General features: G+C 40.9%; 1 protein-coding gene across 1 annotated transcript in view; it reads right to left on the bottom strand.

The window, feature by feature from the left end:
• Positions 1-16,426, bottom strand: part of cntfr (ciliary neurotrophic factor receptor) — a 121,912-nt gene extending 105,486 nt beyond the window's left edge. The window contains exon 1 of the mRNA XM_070924759.1: positions 16,345-16,426. Within this exon, the coding sequence (XP_070780860.1) occupies positions 16,345-16,426 (82 nt within the window). The remainder of the gene's footprint in view (positions 1-16,344) is intronic.
• Positions 16,427-17,208: the final 782 nt, after the last annotated feature.

The raw sequence follows: 17,208 nt of genomic DNA, 5'->3' as shown, positions 1-17,208 counted from the left end.
GAAGTGAATGTAAAGTATGAAAGGGGAAGAAAAGGATGAAGGAGGTGGAAAAGGTGGAAGCAGATGTACTGCATGTCGATATGTTGGAGAGGGGAGGGAAGACGAAAGCATTTTATGGCTGAATTTGCAAAATACTGCTATGGTTACCTTCTTGTGCCACAGACCTGATCCACCCAACAGCTGTTTTAAGGGTAAGAAACCCCACAGAAAAGATATCCGTTGAAAAACACATTGGACTGAAATTTGAAACCCAGTACACAAGTTAGCAATAGTTATATTTAATTATGAGGAAGACATCCCCTTGCATCTATTAATGAAAATCAGCTAAGTCACCTTTTATTAGCTTGCACAAACCAGTGACCACCTGTTTAACTCTTTAACTTCTTCTGGAATCAGAAATGAATGGTGACTAAAATATGTACGAGATTGATCATCATTAGAATCATGTTCAAGTTTTGACCTCTTTCAACATGGCAACAGAAAATATTGGCAGGGTTGACAAGAAAACATGCACAGCCATGATGTAGAGGTTACTTGTTTCAGCTGTTTCTTATACTTAGTGTAATAAGTACTAAGTATAAGTATAGTATACTTGGAGTAGTGACATGTTTACTCTAAGGTTGACAAAGATACTGTAGTGGCAGCACAAACTGTTGCCATGGTATAAGATGGATAATGCACTTCCATCCATGCTGTTATGATGCACTCCACACTTCACAGGTTAAGGTTTGGATCTTTATTCATGAAGCAGTGTGATTTCCGAGAATATGGCGGTAAGTTTTTACTTTTCCACACACTGCCACTCTCAAAAACACACGCACTCCATAAAACATAGACATGCAGAGTGGCACAGTACAGAACCTGAGAAAACAAATGGGTGGTCAGACAAAGACTAGGACAGACAAACAGCATCAGACAGTGGGCAGATTGACAAAAAGAGAAAATCAATATGAAAGAGTTAAGCTGGAGCCACTTTAATATTGTCCTGTGTGTCCATGCAGCAGCTAAGCTTTTACTGCCAAAGACAATCTTTGTCTCGTCCTCTCTCTCACACACACACACAGCATAATTATACTCATACACACACAAATCTTGTGCAAACTGGTGAGGAAAAACGAAGACCTGATGTAAAAAGTCTTTACAGAAATGACAAATTTGATAATGCATTATTTATCATTCATCAAGCAAAAATGCAAAATTGCATTCCTCATTTAAGCTTCTTAAAGGTGAGGATTTGCAATCTTTTTCTGTTTTATGTCATAGCATATTGAGTACTTCCGGCCTTTGCACTGTTCAGACAAAAGAAGCAATCGGAAGACCTCACCTTCTGGGGAAACTTATTTTTCGACATTTTATAGGCTAAACAATTCATTTACAATGACAATTACCATTAGCTATAGCCCTACATCACTTTATTCAGTTTCTTTCCCACACACACAAATACACATGTACACAGACATACACACATCTTTAAACACGCCTATCAAACACAAGTGCAAACTCAACCAAACATGCAGATGCACACACGTGGATGACAGCTCTTGTGTTCAGCCCAAATTAATATCTCGCTATATGCTCTCTTTACCATCATGGACGCACTGGGCTTCCTTTTTGGCTCTCTAACACGTGTGTGTGTGTGTGTGTGTGTGTGTGTGTGTGTGTGTGTGTGTGGTTGTGAGGGTGCAAGACACAGGGATAGGGTGGATTTCAGCAATGCTGGCCAGCAGTGATAAGCAGCCTAAATCCCATACATATTCTCCCATGGATAACCACGGCTATAGGCTTCATCTATAGAAACGGCAGCTTCCATCAAAGGATAACGCACGTGGGAGCATGTGGAATAAAAGTGAAGGAGAACAGGAGTTCTCTTTTTCTTTTTTCCAGCCTTAAAATCCAATTTTACTTTGCTAAACCAAGAAGTGACACAATATTTTGATTAAAACGCGTTTCGCCAAATGCGTGTCTCTCTCACAGTGCACGTGTTTGCCTACAAAAGCAGTTCTATGCTATGTGCTTGTCTTGTTATTAGTTTAGGATTAAAGTCACCTTTCATTAGGTGTGCTGAGCAGAGTGGGAAACAGGAGCAAAAACAATAGCAGGAACTGAGATATGCTGTGTAAAATTGTGTCGTTCCCTTATGGCACTCACACAAGCACACGCTCTTGCAAAAGATTAGAAAACCACCTTTGCGGTGTGTGTGTGTGAGTGATGGAACAGCCCTGCCTCAATTCATCACTGTGCATGTACCGTATGTCTTGATATATAGGTTTTTCCTCTGCGTGAATGTATCTGTTTGTGTGTGTGTGTGTGCGTAGGAAAGCGGTAGAGAGAACTTCAGCCAGAAGGTTAATGCTACCTCCACTAGATTACCTGAACTGTGTGTGTGTGTGTGTGTGTGTGTAACCTGCTGTGATAAATACAGTGTGTTATCGATTTGACAGATCAGACTTCATGTTATCCTGCTAAAGAAATATGCCAGACGCACCCTCACTGTACGGGCAAGGTTGTGGGTGTCAGTGGGAGTTTAAAACCAGATGTTGCATCAACATGTTGCATGGTTCCTGCTTGAATTTTCTTCTTCATGTGTTTGTTTTGTAATACTTTCATGTAATTATGTTAAATATAGTGTCAGGTTGCATGCCACATAGACCCTTACAGTATCTAGGCTTGTGTATTGTTTGAACATTGTTTTTCTACAACCCCCCTTTTTCATTTAAAAATGAAGGCAAAACTTCTCAAACGTTCAATGTTGTCTAAACACAAGCAGCCAAACACAAACTTTGACAAAACAAAACGTGGTTAAATTGGTTAAAATCAGGAACTCTCTCATTAAAGAATAAGTAAATAAGGGACAGCTTGGAAGTGGTTGGAGAAGTGGTTGGAGAAGTGGTTGGAGAAGTGTGTGCATAGGGATGGTCACAATTATCCCAAACTGATTTAGAAAAAATCCACACAGTAAAGGCTGTTTCTTGCTCCAACATTATGCAGCTCAAACTCTTGGCTGTGAGAGAGCAATGGAGAGAAAAAATTATGTATTCCTGATGAGTTGAGAGCTGCAAGATGTGTGCTGCCTGATGATGCACAGTTGGCCAATACTACTCAAGAGAGGGAGGGTTGACTGGAGGGGATGGTGGCAGAACCTCCTTTTGTTCCTACTTCCCCCAGGTTTTCCTGATTTGTTTGTTTGTTTTTACTTTCATTCTTTAAATCATTATGATCAGGATTTCTGTAATCCAGTATATTAGTAACTGCTCGGTGGCCGATGGTCGGCAGGTGCTCCCTGCCCTGACGCTGTACTGACCTCCACACACTTTGCTTTGGTAAGAAACTCCTGGCACTTTATCTGGAGAAGATATTTCCCAGTTGCTGGTGTCTAAATGAGATACCTCATCATAATCCCATGGCTGGTCACCTAGACTATGACAGGACATTATACTGCATAATGGCCTGTTAGTCCCGGTGGATTATGCAATGCGGTATCCCAAGGCAGCCCCTCAGCTGCATGTCTGACAATGACGGAGCAGGCTGGGCTTCTGTTTCTTGCTTAAGGGCACTTGGTTATTGTACAGAGCCAGCCAGTTATCTATTAGCAATGGAACAATCTCCCAAACCATTAGGCCACACTGCCGCTTGCAAAAACTTGAGGCAAAAACACTCACTGAAAACTCAGAGATTGTTTTTGTTTTCTTTTTCTTTTTTTTTTATCTCAAAACACTGTGGGTTTTCTTTTTATCATGAAAAATGTCGCTCTTACAGCATATGCAGACAAAAATGTTTTAACAAAACATCCCAAGTGCACTACAGGACAACTAAAATATTTCTGTTTTACTGCTGGACTGACCTCCAAACACTACAAATTCTCAAACACATCAAGAAAGCTGCAAAGCAAATACTCCTCATCTAGTAACTCAAAGGCTCCCCAATGGATTATACCCAATGCATAAGCTCATATAGTCACTAATTCTAGAAAGCAAAATGAGTATGCATGTGTATAAATTGGTGTGGTTTTATGTATGTGCATATTTTCTCCCATGAGAGGAAAGACTTCCTTGTAACCGCCACAGTTCTTTAAGCCTTTGTGGACTTTCAATATCTCTCAGCTATAGTCAATGTTTTGTCAGCATGATGGACAAGAAAGCTTTGGGAATTTGAATTTGAAAGGAGTGCAGGTTGGCTATTGTCCCTAGACAATAGAGTATGAGGGTTTTGGGGAGCGAATGGCTTTCCGTATGTATCCATTCCTACAGAGGAAATCACACTTCAACTCAGAGAGAGATAGGACTGTCCTTGCACAATGTCACTGGCAATAAATGCACAAACACACGTGTATGCACACACTCTTAGAGACGGACATACACACAAATATGCACACTTTTCCTCCGCTTTACTCTCTTTTGTGGTCTCTCCTCTACAAGGACAAACAGCTCTTTCAGAAATGTTGTAGTGTTTTTTGGTTTTTTTTGAGTTCAGTCAATGCGTCTTTCTATCTTTGCTGAACAGGTATTGGCTTACAGCGCGGCCATATACCTCGAAATTCTCTTTTCAAAAAAGTTTTCTGAAGAAATACAAAGTGACAGAGACACAAGCGCCAAGTGACAGCACAAGACAAGCCTTTGTTTATTTCAGAATGCGCAAAGAAATAAAAAAATATATCTTCCAGACTGAAAACAAGCCCTCAAAGCAATCTAAGACAGAATCCACTCCAAGTAATATTTCTTTTCGTTGTTTTATGTTTTATATTTAATTAATTTCTTTAACAGACTGATGCTGCCATCCCAAGATGGGACCAGTTAGGATTTGACTGCCTTGCTGAAAGTCATGTGTCCTACCTCGAAGGGACAGAAATGCTACATTTTGGTTGGAGGATATTGTACTGTGTAAGGACCCCAGACTACAGGAGGCAATGTCCCTCTTCTTAATAGGACTTTTGTTCCCCAGGCCTTAATCTGTTATACACCCAGTTATCTGCTCCATTTGATATATTCCCATCACGATACACTGAAGCAGTGTGTCATCACTTTGTATTTCAAGACCGATTTATTTTTGATTAACTTACCTTTGACAAGTATTGTTTGGATTAAACGCAACATATATATTGTATATATTCACCAGCCCCTTGATAGCTACATCCTGGAGGTGGTGTTACTGTTATTATTGAATCATATGCACCACTTCCTTCCACACTGTTGTTGATATTAGGTCTCATTGTTTTGTCTTCTTTTCTAGTTTCATGTCATTTATTTTCATTCTAGTTTTCATTACACTCTCACTTGCATCATTGCGTAGTTTTTTTCTTGTTTCTCGGTGCACTTGAGTTAAGCGGAGTGACTTAAGTTGAGAGGAATGACAATAAAGTTGAGCTGAATTAAATGAGACTGAAGTTCAATGTGATAAATGGCAATCTTTTCCCCCTGCCACTCTTCTACTTTCTCCCTAAAATGCATCACACTGAGGCCTTTCTGTTCACAATCGATCAAATTAAATGTGTATATTTAGAAGTGTTGCACCATTGAGGGGTCCGAGACCCCTTTTAAGCCTCTGGTGATTCAGTTCCAATGTCTTGGAACAAAGTTTTATTGCAGAGCAACATTAGCCAAAAACTCTGCTCATACTGGCTGGAATTACATTAGCTTCCTGGCAACATTAACTTATTGAACAGTCTATCAGGAAGAATCGGGGGAACTAGTGGGGGCTCAGTGATTTTAATGGCACGAGAAAACACAACTTGAGATTTAATGGGTTGGAATCAACAAAATGGCTCTGGAAACAGAAAATCTATCTCGCAAATGGTCACTCAATTCAGTTGAGGGGACATTCTGTTCATCTACAAATGAAATGCCTTTTTTAATGACAAAAATAAATTGATTTGTCAAGTTGATTTCTTTGAAAGTGCAGGCGGCTCTTTTGTTTCCAATATCGACTCTGCCTTAGCAGCCTCTCTTAAATACCAGTGTACCACCAAAAAAAAGCTACTTTAGATTATTTAAACTACCTTTTTACACATCTCTATCACACAAGGGACAGTAGTCATACAGCAGGACGCATAAAGAACACCAAAATGACTTATATAAACAAGAATAAATCTTTCTTTTCATCATTTACAAAATTAAAGAGTTTCTCTGAAGTGTCTTTTTACATTAAAAAAATTGAGCTACCACATTACCTTTAAGATTAACTGCACTGTGAAAGCAAGCAGCAAAACAATAAATTAAGTATAAATAAACCTTCGTAAAATGTATCACTGTGTATATTCAGCAGGCCTTTCACACAGCGTGATATACAGTGTGGGAAGCAAAAGTGCTGAGCTTTCTATTTCCATGGTGCAGTAATTGGAAATACATTGAAAGCCTTAGAGCCAATCACAGCAAGTTAGAACTACCGCCTGCTCCAAAGTAAGGTTAATAACTTGAAACTTAAAATTCCTAATCCCCCCAAATATTTACCTCTACTTCTACTTTCATTTCCCTGTTCTACTATTATGCTCACACACGGATGCAAACAAGCAGACACACACACGTACACTCATTAGCTGCACAACAGGGTAGTGGAAAGTTAATCAGGGCATTACGACAGCCACATGGAAAAGGTCACTGAACCACACACTCGCACACATACATGCACACTCATTCAGACAAATGTTCATATTCAGTGAATCTCTCCCACAAACACTGACACTTCTAGAAGATGCAGCAGGAATAGAAACACCTGTATGGTGGGGAGTCACATGTGTGATAACCCACACACACACACACACACAATATGGAGTCAGGTCAGTAAAGAGGTGGTTGAAAAATTCCTGATGGGATTATAAGGAGCTAACCTCAGAATCCACTTAATAGGTGGAGAAACAGACACACACACACACACACACATAATGTAGCTAACTGAAGCACTGCTGTATGTTTAAGGAGCTGCATACGTGTACATGTGTATCTTGGTACACGTGTGTGTGTGTGTGTTCATGAGACTAAAACTCTCAGAAACAAAATGTATTGTTCCATCTCCAAAATACTAAATGCTGTCTGACCCTAAAGCTGTCGCAGCACTCTGTTCACTATTTATTTGTCATTAAACACTGGCTGGCTCTGACCTGCTGTAAGCCTCATTAGAATACACTTCCATTAATGACTCACATTAGGCAAAATACACACACACACACACACTCATATCATTTGGTTCTCTTAATGAATTCCACAAGCCAATGCGAGAGTGTACACGCTGGCTGACGCAGTACAATGCTGCTCAAGAGCAGTTTCACCTGCGCGTCCTGCCTCCACTTTCATCTTAAGGGTGCGTTTGAAAGACAGATGCGCGGGCAGGGAGAGAGACGGAGAAAAGGACAGAGGAAAAAAGGAACTCTGCGACTTCCATTTTCAGGGAGTTGCTTTGGTCCGTTGGTTGTCAAGGAAAGCGACTGTAAGAGAGGTGGCGAGGTAGGAGGACAGAGAGATGATGAAAAACAGAGACAGTCGTGTAGCGGGCAGTAGGAAGACAGAGCGAATAAAACTTGTTGTTGATCATTTGTGTTCTTGTGTTCTCCCATGCCATGCTCCTTTTCAATTTTGGAGGGCCAATATAAGAAGGATTTTGTGTGGGATCTAGTTCCTGCATTCTCTTGGCCTTTGAGGGGCTGATGAGTATCTGTTTGTTGCAACAGAGGGAAGTCAGAGGTCAGGGTTAGTCACACACAACTGTTGCTTTGGTTGTCTTGCCCACGGACATAGTAGACAGTGCTCAATAAACTAATATCCCTGTAGTTGAGGGAGATTTTTGGGTATCACCTTGTATATTTTGTTAAGAAGTTACAGATCAAAATGTGTTATTATTATTCACCTTCAATGCTTATTTAAAGGTTTTGAGAAACTGAAATTTAAATGTGAATGTACAATGTTTTTAACTGCTTCACACTTTTAGGAGGGAGCCATCAGAGAGAGAACCTTGATCAAAGCTTTACTGGGAAAAAACTTAAATATAATGAGTTAAAGGAGCTGGACAGGACATACACATACATACACACACACACACACACATATATATATATATATATATATACACACACTCACCGCGTAAGCACACGCTGACGCTCCGGCTCAGACAGTGAGATTCTGAGATTCCATATCTTAGCATAAAGGACTGTGATTGGTTGGAAATGGTCCATTACCAGACAGATGTTATCAGACAGTCGGGAACCCTGCGTCTATACTGGGCCAATTAGAGACCATTCACTACTAAACAATAATGGATTCCATGGATGTTTGTTTTCTCATATGTCACATTTTGTCTTTTGTCTCTCACTCGAATTCATGACGTATGACGAACATTTCAGAGAGACAATACAGGCTGATGTGTATGTGTGTGTAGAAGGGGGCATCCTTATGATGTTTCGATAGCCAGTTCCGTTTTGTATCAAGTTTCAGGTTGATAAAATATCCATATTTTTGAAACTCTGTTTCCCTTTCTCTTCTCTTGATAAAGCTCCAAGTCTCTCTTTCTCTCTCTATCATTTATTATTACATCTATTATCTTCTCCTTCCCCCTTTCTCCACCACATGCCACTTTCTGTGTATTGCACTAGCACTCAAACAGATAGAAATTATCATTATTTTTTCCCTCTTCAAAATACCTCTAGTCCAACCACTCTTTAGTTAAACATCCAGTACTGTAATCTAGCCAGCCAATCAAAAGGCAACAACATGACAATAATAATATCAGTGTCAATTAACCACTATATCAGCTGCTGCATCTTCTCAGTGTCTCTGCAATCAGAATCAGGCCAAGTAGCCTCTCGGTCTTCAATCTGCCTGCCTGCAGGTCCTCCAGACGGGATGCAGCACTGTTACGTTGTGCTAACCAACAAAAAAATTGTCAGCCAATCAGTTGACTAAACAGTTTGTCAGCCATCAAGCCAGCCAACCATCTCAACAGCCAGTCAGCTGGTGAATTAACTAGCCAGGGGTATTAAGGGCAAGACAAAGGGGGGTTTGGGGTTGCATTGGTTTCCATAATGGTATTAATTTAGCGAGTGATCACACTTACATACAGTTACTTAAAAATACAGCATATTCAATTATAGCTACTAAGACCCAGGTCAAAAGGGTAAACACTATGTGCCAAAAGTACTCAGTAACTTTTCTATTTGTGTATCTGTACACTATTCTATGTTATATAAATTAGATTGTTTTTGCTTTCACTTTAGAAGTGATATTATTATGGTGGGTTTGTGCTTCTTATTTTGTTTTTGCTTCTTTTGGGCAAAAAAAAGACGTGTTTTCCTTTTTTTCTTGCATTTCAAAGCCATGGCTGAATGGGATTGCTTTACTTCGCCTCCCTGCCAGTCATCCAGTCAGTCTGACTGTAATCCATCTGCCAATCCAGTCAGTCAATCAATTGCTTGAGCTCCATCTTGACTTTAATACAAACAGCGTGCCAAACAGGGAACACTGATTACACTGAGTGCTACTCAGGATAATGAGTGCGATCAAGGTTCCCGTCGGCACGTACATGGATTACACGTACAAGACATACAAACACACGCGCTACACACAGAAATCAATCTTTGTGCTTATTTACTTACAGCAGCTGTCTGTTTTCTCTGATGACACATCAGAGCGCAGTTAAATCCCGTGAATAATTGATTACATTTAGTTGTCTAGATTTGTCTTTTGTACTTCTAAAAGTGGAGAGGTACACATCTCACCAACAGCAGCTGATATTTCAAGTGCTTTCATCATAAGAACTTTTAGTTTGGGGAGCGTGCTGTGAATTCTGTCGGGGGGGGTTTACAGTCCAACATGTCTCACGACTTTGTCTTACTTGCATTTACTTTTCATACTCTATAATTAAGGATCGTTAGGCCTTGTGAGTACACATGGTCATGTTATATTTCTTTGCATCTCTTTTGTTCCATCCAGAGCAGAATGGAAGGCCACTTTGCAATAGTTCCATTTGCAATTGCAATACTTAAAAACTCCACTTAGGAGAAAGCACATAATAAAGCAACATAATTACAATAAGAGAGTATCTGCAATTATAGTACTTTCCATCCCTACATGACATCCTATATTTGCATTTAGACTGTGAACTACAGAAAAGACTGAAACTTACATCACTAACATGTAAAGATAAATGAAAAGGTACAATGCTTATCCCATAAATAGACATATTACATAATAGTTTATCCAATTATACAGTTATACTAAATACTGTGTATTTTCCATCTTGCTTTTGGAGTGCTGTAGCTATTAATGCTAATTACACCCGCCTGTATGAGCATCTGCACATGCATATGAATTAGATTAAAGTTGGCTGTATGGCATAATGGGAGGGTTAAAAACATCGCAAGAATTACTTTAATTTGAATATTTAACGTGGTCCATTCACAAGGGTGTGGATAAATAAGGCTGCAGTGTAGCAAAGCGTACGCCCAGGCATGTTGGGAAGTCATAGCGGCACGTGTCGAATGCTCAAGAAATAAATACAGCTTTGACAGCTGTAATACCATGGAATTAGTGTGAGAGTTAACCTCCTACTCTCTTGCTGTCTCTCATTTGCTCCCTTTCCCTCCGCCGTTCTGTTTCCTGATCTCTGTCTGTCTTCCCTTCTCGCCCCTCTGTCCACGAGGTAAAGAAGCTCAGCAAAGGGCTGAGATGAAACACATAAAAACACTTAGTGACGGTGGTGTAGTGTCAGCGGCAAGTGATGTCATGGGAGATAAATCTGCTGTTGACCACTTGGGTGATGGATTGAGAGAGGGGAGAGGAAGAGATGGAGACAGGAACGGGTTGAAGGGGGAAAAGATCCAGAGAGAGGAGGTAAGGGAAAGAAATTACAAGGAAAGAAGAGACGGACGGCAGATATGAAGGAAAAGTGAGAGGGTGACGAGTGTGGAAGAGGTGGAGAGTGAAGTGGAGGAAGAGGACAAAGTACTGAGTGAGCGAGAGAGGAGGACGGAGGGGAAATGGAGAGGCATAGAGACACAGAGGGAGGCAGAGAGAGAGAGAGAGAGCGAGAGATGGAGGGAATGATTATGAGTGGAAGCATTTGTCGCTCAATCAGGATATGGACGCCCATAAATAACATGCTCTCTCAGTCAACATGATGTCACCACACACACACACACACACACACACACACACACACACACACACACACATTACAAGGCAGAGACGGTGGTGGGGGGAGCAGATGTAGCTGCACTGTTGCTGTCATAAAACACTAAATTCACTCAAACTCAAAGTAAACTATCTCAATTGCACCATATTTTCCTCATTCTGTGTTTAATTTCCTTTATTTCTTTTGTTGTACTCCACTACTGAATGCTCTTGTACTTTTCTCATTGGTATTCGGGCTGTGCCTGTTCTTAGTATTTACTGTGGGTGTTAGGTGTTAGTGGGTGTAAGGCACCTTTTTAATGACATGATATTGCTTTAGTTAGGACTTTCTGGTATATCTTGGGATTAAAGTGAGACAGGGAGAAAGCACAGAGAGAAGGATAAACAAGAAATCAGGATAAACAGAGAGAGACAAGTAAAGATGCCGAGAGAGACAGAATGAGATTAAGACAAATAGCGAAAGAAAATAAGGCTCATTTTGACCATGTACGTGATCAATCTTCAGGTTCTCAATGCATGAGAGGATTCACTTTGTATGAACTGTGAGTGATTGTATCGTCTCTGGTACAGAATAATCTGGAAGAAACAGAGACATCAAGAGCAGGTGTGAGTAATGTGTACCTGTTGGTGAGTCATCAAAAGACAGGATTTACAATGGGCCGTTAGTGCAAATGTACTTCAGAGGTCTTGGTTTCCTGTTGATTTGTCTATATTTGTTACCCTGTGATAAAGGGATATAGACCACCTCCTGCCCAATGCATGCTGGAGGAGGAAAACGGAGAGACGGATGGATGGATGGATGGACTGCTTTGAAGCAACAGATGTGGAATTTTTATTCAGCCATCAGAAGTAAGACGTAAGTAAAAGTAAGTTTTATTGTGTTTTTACATCATTGCTTTGAGGACCGCAATAAGATTTGCGTTTGCACAGGCTAATGTGCTTGCATTAAAAACATCTTTTTCATGAACTTTTGTTCTTCTGGCAGGGCAATCTGCTTTCTATCGAATTCTTATAAATAAAAAGGATGTTATTGATCCTTGAAGGGATTTTTCTCTCTGCCTCCTCCTCCTCCTCGACCACAGGGAGGTTCAGAGCTCAGGGTCAGCAGAGCAACACAGCCTGTCTGGCACTAGTTGACATTCAGTGTCTTGCTGACGGACAGCAGCGAAATACTTCACAGTTAACACAGATGCTAACAGCTGTAAATATTGCAGGAAATTCATGTTGAGAGTTGCACTTTTTGCTATTGGCGATGTTAACATTTAAGTTTATACTTACGTCTTCATGTGGACAGCAGAGATTATGTGTGTATATGTGTGTAAGTAATGTACCGTGAAAAACTGTCTGAATAACTGACTGTTATCAGCATTGCCCCTCTCTGACTCCATGTCTCCCACGCTCTCACTCTCGTCTCTTCATCTGTTCTGTATTCTCTCATGTCTTTACCCATATCTGTCTTGTGTCTTTTTCACCTACACAATATCTTTCCCGTCCCCCTCTAACCGTCTCAACGTCTATTTTTCACTGGCAATCAAAAATCAAATTTACATTCAAGGAAGCTTAATTGGCATGACCTCTGAGTCTCACCCCCTTTCTCTCTATGGGTTTACGGCTTTCAATTATTTTCTTTTTCCTCTGTTGTTTCAAGTGACGTTTCATTAAGGGACTGTCATTTCTGTTGCTAGGGCTGCCATCTCAGAGTTTTTCATTTGAGTCAACATGAATCACATTACAAAAGCTGAATGGAAATGGCACAATCAATGAACTTTCCTCAGTATTGGAAAAAAGGTCCCTCTACTTTTGGTTTTAAAGGAAAAACAAACTAATAGTATAAACTGTTCCAGTATAAGAATCAAATTTGAAGAAGAGGTAAAACTTCTTTCTTTTTGACATGTTTATTTTCCTGAGCCTTATGTTCACACATTGTTTGGACAAAGAGTATCAGCTGCAACAAAAATGCTTCGAGATAATCTTTAGTCTCATCACAATAACGTTTATTATTGCATAATTTATTCACGTTTAGCTCCAAGCTAAGGCATAATCCAAGTGGGCTAATGGTGACTTTAGCCTAGGGCTTGATGCAGGGTCAGACCCAAGTTTGCAGGGTTATCCCCTGAAAATCGACTAAACTAAGGGGCTAAGTTAGCCAAGGGCTAAGAATATGCTGTATGAAAAGCCTACAACCCCAACTTTAGCTGAGGGCTTGTTGGCCCAAAGTTTGAAAATTGACTAAAAACAGGACTAAAAGGTGTCAGTGTGAAAAGTTAGCACAGGGTTAGCACCGCAAACCCAGGGCAAACACTCTGCAGCAGGGCCAGCAAGCCCAAGGCTAATGTTGGGGTTAGCCCACTTGGAATGTGCCAGGATTAGCCTGGGGCTAAATGCAGTGGAAAAACCCCTCTGCTATGGGCACACTATTCTTAGCCCTGGGCTATCCTTAGCTCAATATGCACTTTGAAAAGATTAAATGTTACGCATGGACTATGGCCAACACAAAAGGGATAACAGCTTTCCTAATATCAATCAACTCTCTCTCTCTGTTTTCTACTGATGACCTCTTTCCATGTTTGCTCCTCTGTTTCTCCGTCTCATCGTGCTGCACCCTGTATCATTCCCTGTCTGTTTTTCTGTCATGTCTCTGTGTCTTTCTCTCCCTTCCCTGGTTCTCTTTCACTTTCCATCTCTCCTCCTTCCAGGCAGCATTGGCTTCTGCTTATGTGGGGCTTGTATCTATTTGTTTGACTCAGTCTGTGGATGTTTTCTATCAGTGTTTCTCGTCGTCTTTGTTCGGCAATGCTCTGCTGTCATTAATTATGAAATCTCAAATGGATTTCCTATTCACTCCGTGTCTCACACACACACACACACACACACACACACTAGTACACACAAAGACAGTGTGTGTCTTCCTCTGTATGTGCATTTTATACAAACTGAGACAGTGCAGAGGGATAGAAGGGGGATGAACTCTTGTCTGACTATGTTTGTATGTGTGTGTGTGTGTGTGTGTGTGTGTGTGTGTGTGTGTGTGTGTGTGTGTGTTACACGCTCTCTATCAAGTGGGGCATACCCCAGGGAATCCTGTCAATCAAACTGGCTAGCAATTTGTCAGAGAAACAAGGCACTTTCCAAGACAGACAGATGTATGTGTGTCTCTGTGTGAGTATAAGGGTGTGTATATAGGTGAGTATGTGTGCACGCATAAGACTGGGCAAATGTACGTACAAGTAATACTATTGCTGTAATATGGTTATACATGTGTGTTATGATGTCTTGACATATATTGGCATTCGCGTGCCACACAGTATTCATAAGTGTGTATCGGTATGTGAATTCTTGTTATGTGTATGTGCACATGCATGGGGCAGCTGATTCTATGTAGCACGGAAAACAAAAGCAAGTGATAGACAGTGACAACTACACTATAGTGTGCACACACACACAGACGCACACACAATTCCAAGACAGAAGTGACAGCTCTCTTTCTGCTCTATTCATGTTATTCACTGCTCCCTCTATCCATGTCTGTTATTCCCTTACGTGTGCCCCTTTCACCTTTTTCTCTCACCTCCACCTCACTTTCTTTCTGCTTTCCTGAACAGCACAAGAAATAAAAACAGATAAGGATTGATCAGTACAAAAAAGATTATACTGAATAAAGTCTTGAAAATACATACAGCGACGTCCGTTTGTTGTAACAAGTTTAACTTGATTTTCAATGGTCTGTTTTTAAAAGAAATAAGTTGTATTAAAACAAAATAAGGGACATCAAATCCCATCATAGAGAATAGCTGCTATACTGAAGTAAATTCATGATTATTTGAGGACGCTGTTTAAAGCAAAAGTAGGGTTTCCATCTTACACACATACAGAACTGTTTGGGGCACAGCTCTTATTTTCTCAGGGCTTTATCCTGCACGCTTTCCCATCAAACATCAATTGTTATTCCTCCTGACTTTCACTCTCAATCTGTCTGTTTCCGTTTGCCTTCCATCGTTTCTCTACATCTTTCTCAATTTCTTCCAGTCTTCATCCACATCTCCTTTTTTGTTTTTCTTTCCATCTCCCTGTTTCACTTACCTTCTCTGCTGCTTTCACCTAATCTCCAAAGACAACATTCCTATTTCCTAAGACATTTCTGCTCTGTGTGTGTGTGTGTGTGTGTGTGTGTGTGTGTGTGTGTGACCCTCGTGACATAGTGATGTGCGTCACTGGGGACTTATTGACTTCCTTAGACTCTTTCTTTGGGTCAGCTGACTTAAACAGGCCAACCTCATTGGCTAATAAGCCAAGGCCATTCTTCACTAAAAGTCAAGTGACAAATTGACTCCCCCTGTTAAACACACACACACACACACACACACACACACACACACACCATTTACACACGGTCTAATTTATGGTCATGCATCTTGTGTGAACTCTCAGAGAAGTCACTGCATTCAGCTCCTCTTTTCTCCCTCAAAATCTCAGTAGACAAATCATTTGAAACATGCTCATGATCATCAGTTGACCTGACTGGCTTCTTTGTTGAACCCTTATTTGTTAGGGAGGTAGCCTTGGTAATGTGGCCAAAGTATTAGCACCATGCAGTGAGACACCGTGAGCTGATTAGGTCAGCTATTGCTTCTCTGTTTGTGAGTGAGTGAGGGAAAAGTGAACTCCACCTACAGTGAGCTTTCTCACAGGTACATTTCCACTTTTCGGCTGCACCTTTGACCTCACAGCGAGTAGCCGGCTAAAGTCGCTGAAATTGGCCAAATGACACAGCTAACATCCAGAAACGCATAGTAAATCTTACCCAGCACAAGTGGTCATCACAATAAAAGTTTAGGACTTTTTAACAGCACCTCAAGCAGCATAGAATCAAGTTTATGCAACAAAAAAAGGAAGATCACTGGCTTTGTCAATTCAGTATGCGTTGACAGCCACATATCATAAAAGTTTCCAAAGTAGCACCAAACAGAGTAGTGCAGCAAGACTAGAAGAGAGGACAGCAAAAATAATTCATTAGAGAGCAGCAAAGAAGAACAGAGGGGAGTACAGGAAAGTTGAGAGGAAGAGAAGAGAAGAGTCAAACCATATTTACTTTTTGAGAATAGAGAAGAGCCCACAAGGGCTGACCAGACAAGATAAAACCAGAAGAAGAAGCAGAGTAGGCCTCAGCAGAGAAGAGGTACAGCGTAATGAAGAAGAAGAAGAAGAAGAAGAAGAAGATGAAATGCATACTCACCAAGCTGACTGCGTCTCTGAGCGTAGGCTACCACCACCGCGGCCAGAACTACACAGCACAGCGATGTCACAAGGTTTGCCATCTGTAGACACACACACAGCAAAGTCATCAGTGTGAGCGCGTGCAGGAGACAGAGAGCCGGCGGGTGAGTGTGTCCGCCTGTCGTCCTGATTGACTGACAGACCCATAGACGCCTACAACATCATGTAAGAGATGGAGAGATAGCTGCTTCCTGTCCTCTCTCTCTCTCTCTCTCTCTCAGTGTCTCTCTATCTCCTTTCACTGTTACAGCCCCTTGAGTGTCCTTTTCTTTATCCTTTGCTGTTTCCTTTCTACTCGTCAAACTCCTTTAATTCAAATGGAATTCCTTTCTTTACTTCTCTCACTGTTGTTGTCCTTTTGACTGTATAACCCCTCTCTCTCTCTCTCCTTCTCCCTCTCTCCCTCTCTCTCTCTGTCTTTCTGTTCATCAGCCTAATGGGTCCATCCTCTCTGGGATGGGCTATGGCCAGCAGCTCTTAAAGCTATAGCACACCATAAACAAACACACAGCTTTCATGGAAAGCAACAATACTTCATGGGCATCCCGACGCCTCATTGATGCCTCACATAAAACGTTTAGTAAGTAGTTAAGTATTTGTTGTATAGCCTGGAGGTGAGAGGTGCTCTCATCTCTTGCTTTCTCATACTTTCATGCTCTTGTCTCTTCATGTTGTTGTTCCTTGTCTTTCAGTCCTTTACTCTTTCTTTCTTTATTTTCTTGCTTTTTTAATCATTCCTTGTTCTTTTTTTTTAAAAGGAGTAGTTCAACATTTTGGCAAATGTCCTAATTTGGTGTTCTTTTGGAGAGTGAGACGAGAAGAT

The sequence above is a fragment of the Enoplosus armatus genome, chromosome 18, assembly GCF_043641665.1.
Source record: "Enoplosus armatus isolate fEnoArm2 chromosome 18, fEnoArm2.hap1, whole genome shotgun sequence".
Lineage (NCBI taxonomy): Eukaryota > Metazoa > Chordata > Actinopteri > Centrarchiformes > Enoplosidae > Enoplosus > Enoplosus armatus.
This window is presented reverse-complemented; position numbering and strand designations above follow the sequence as displayed.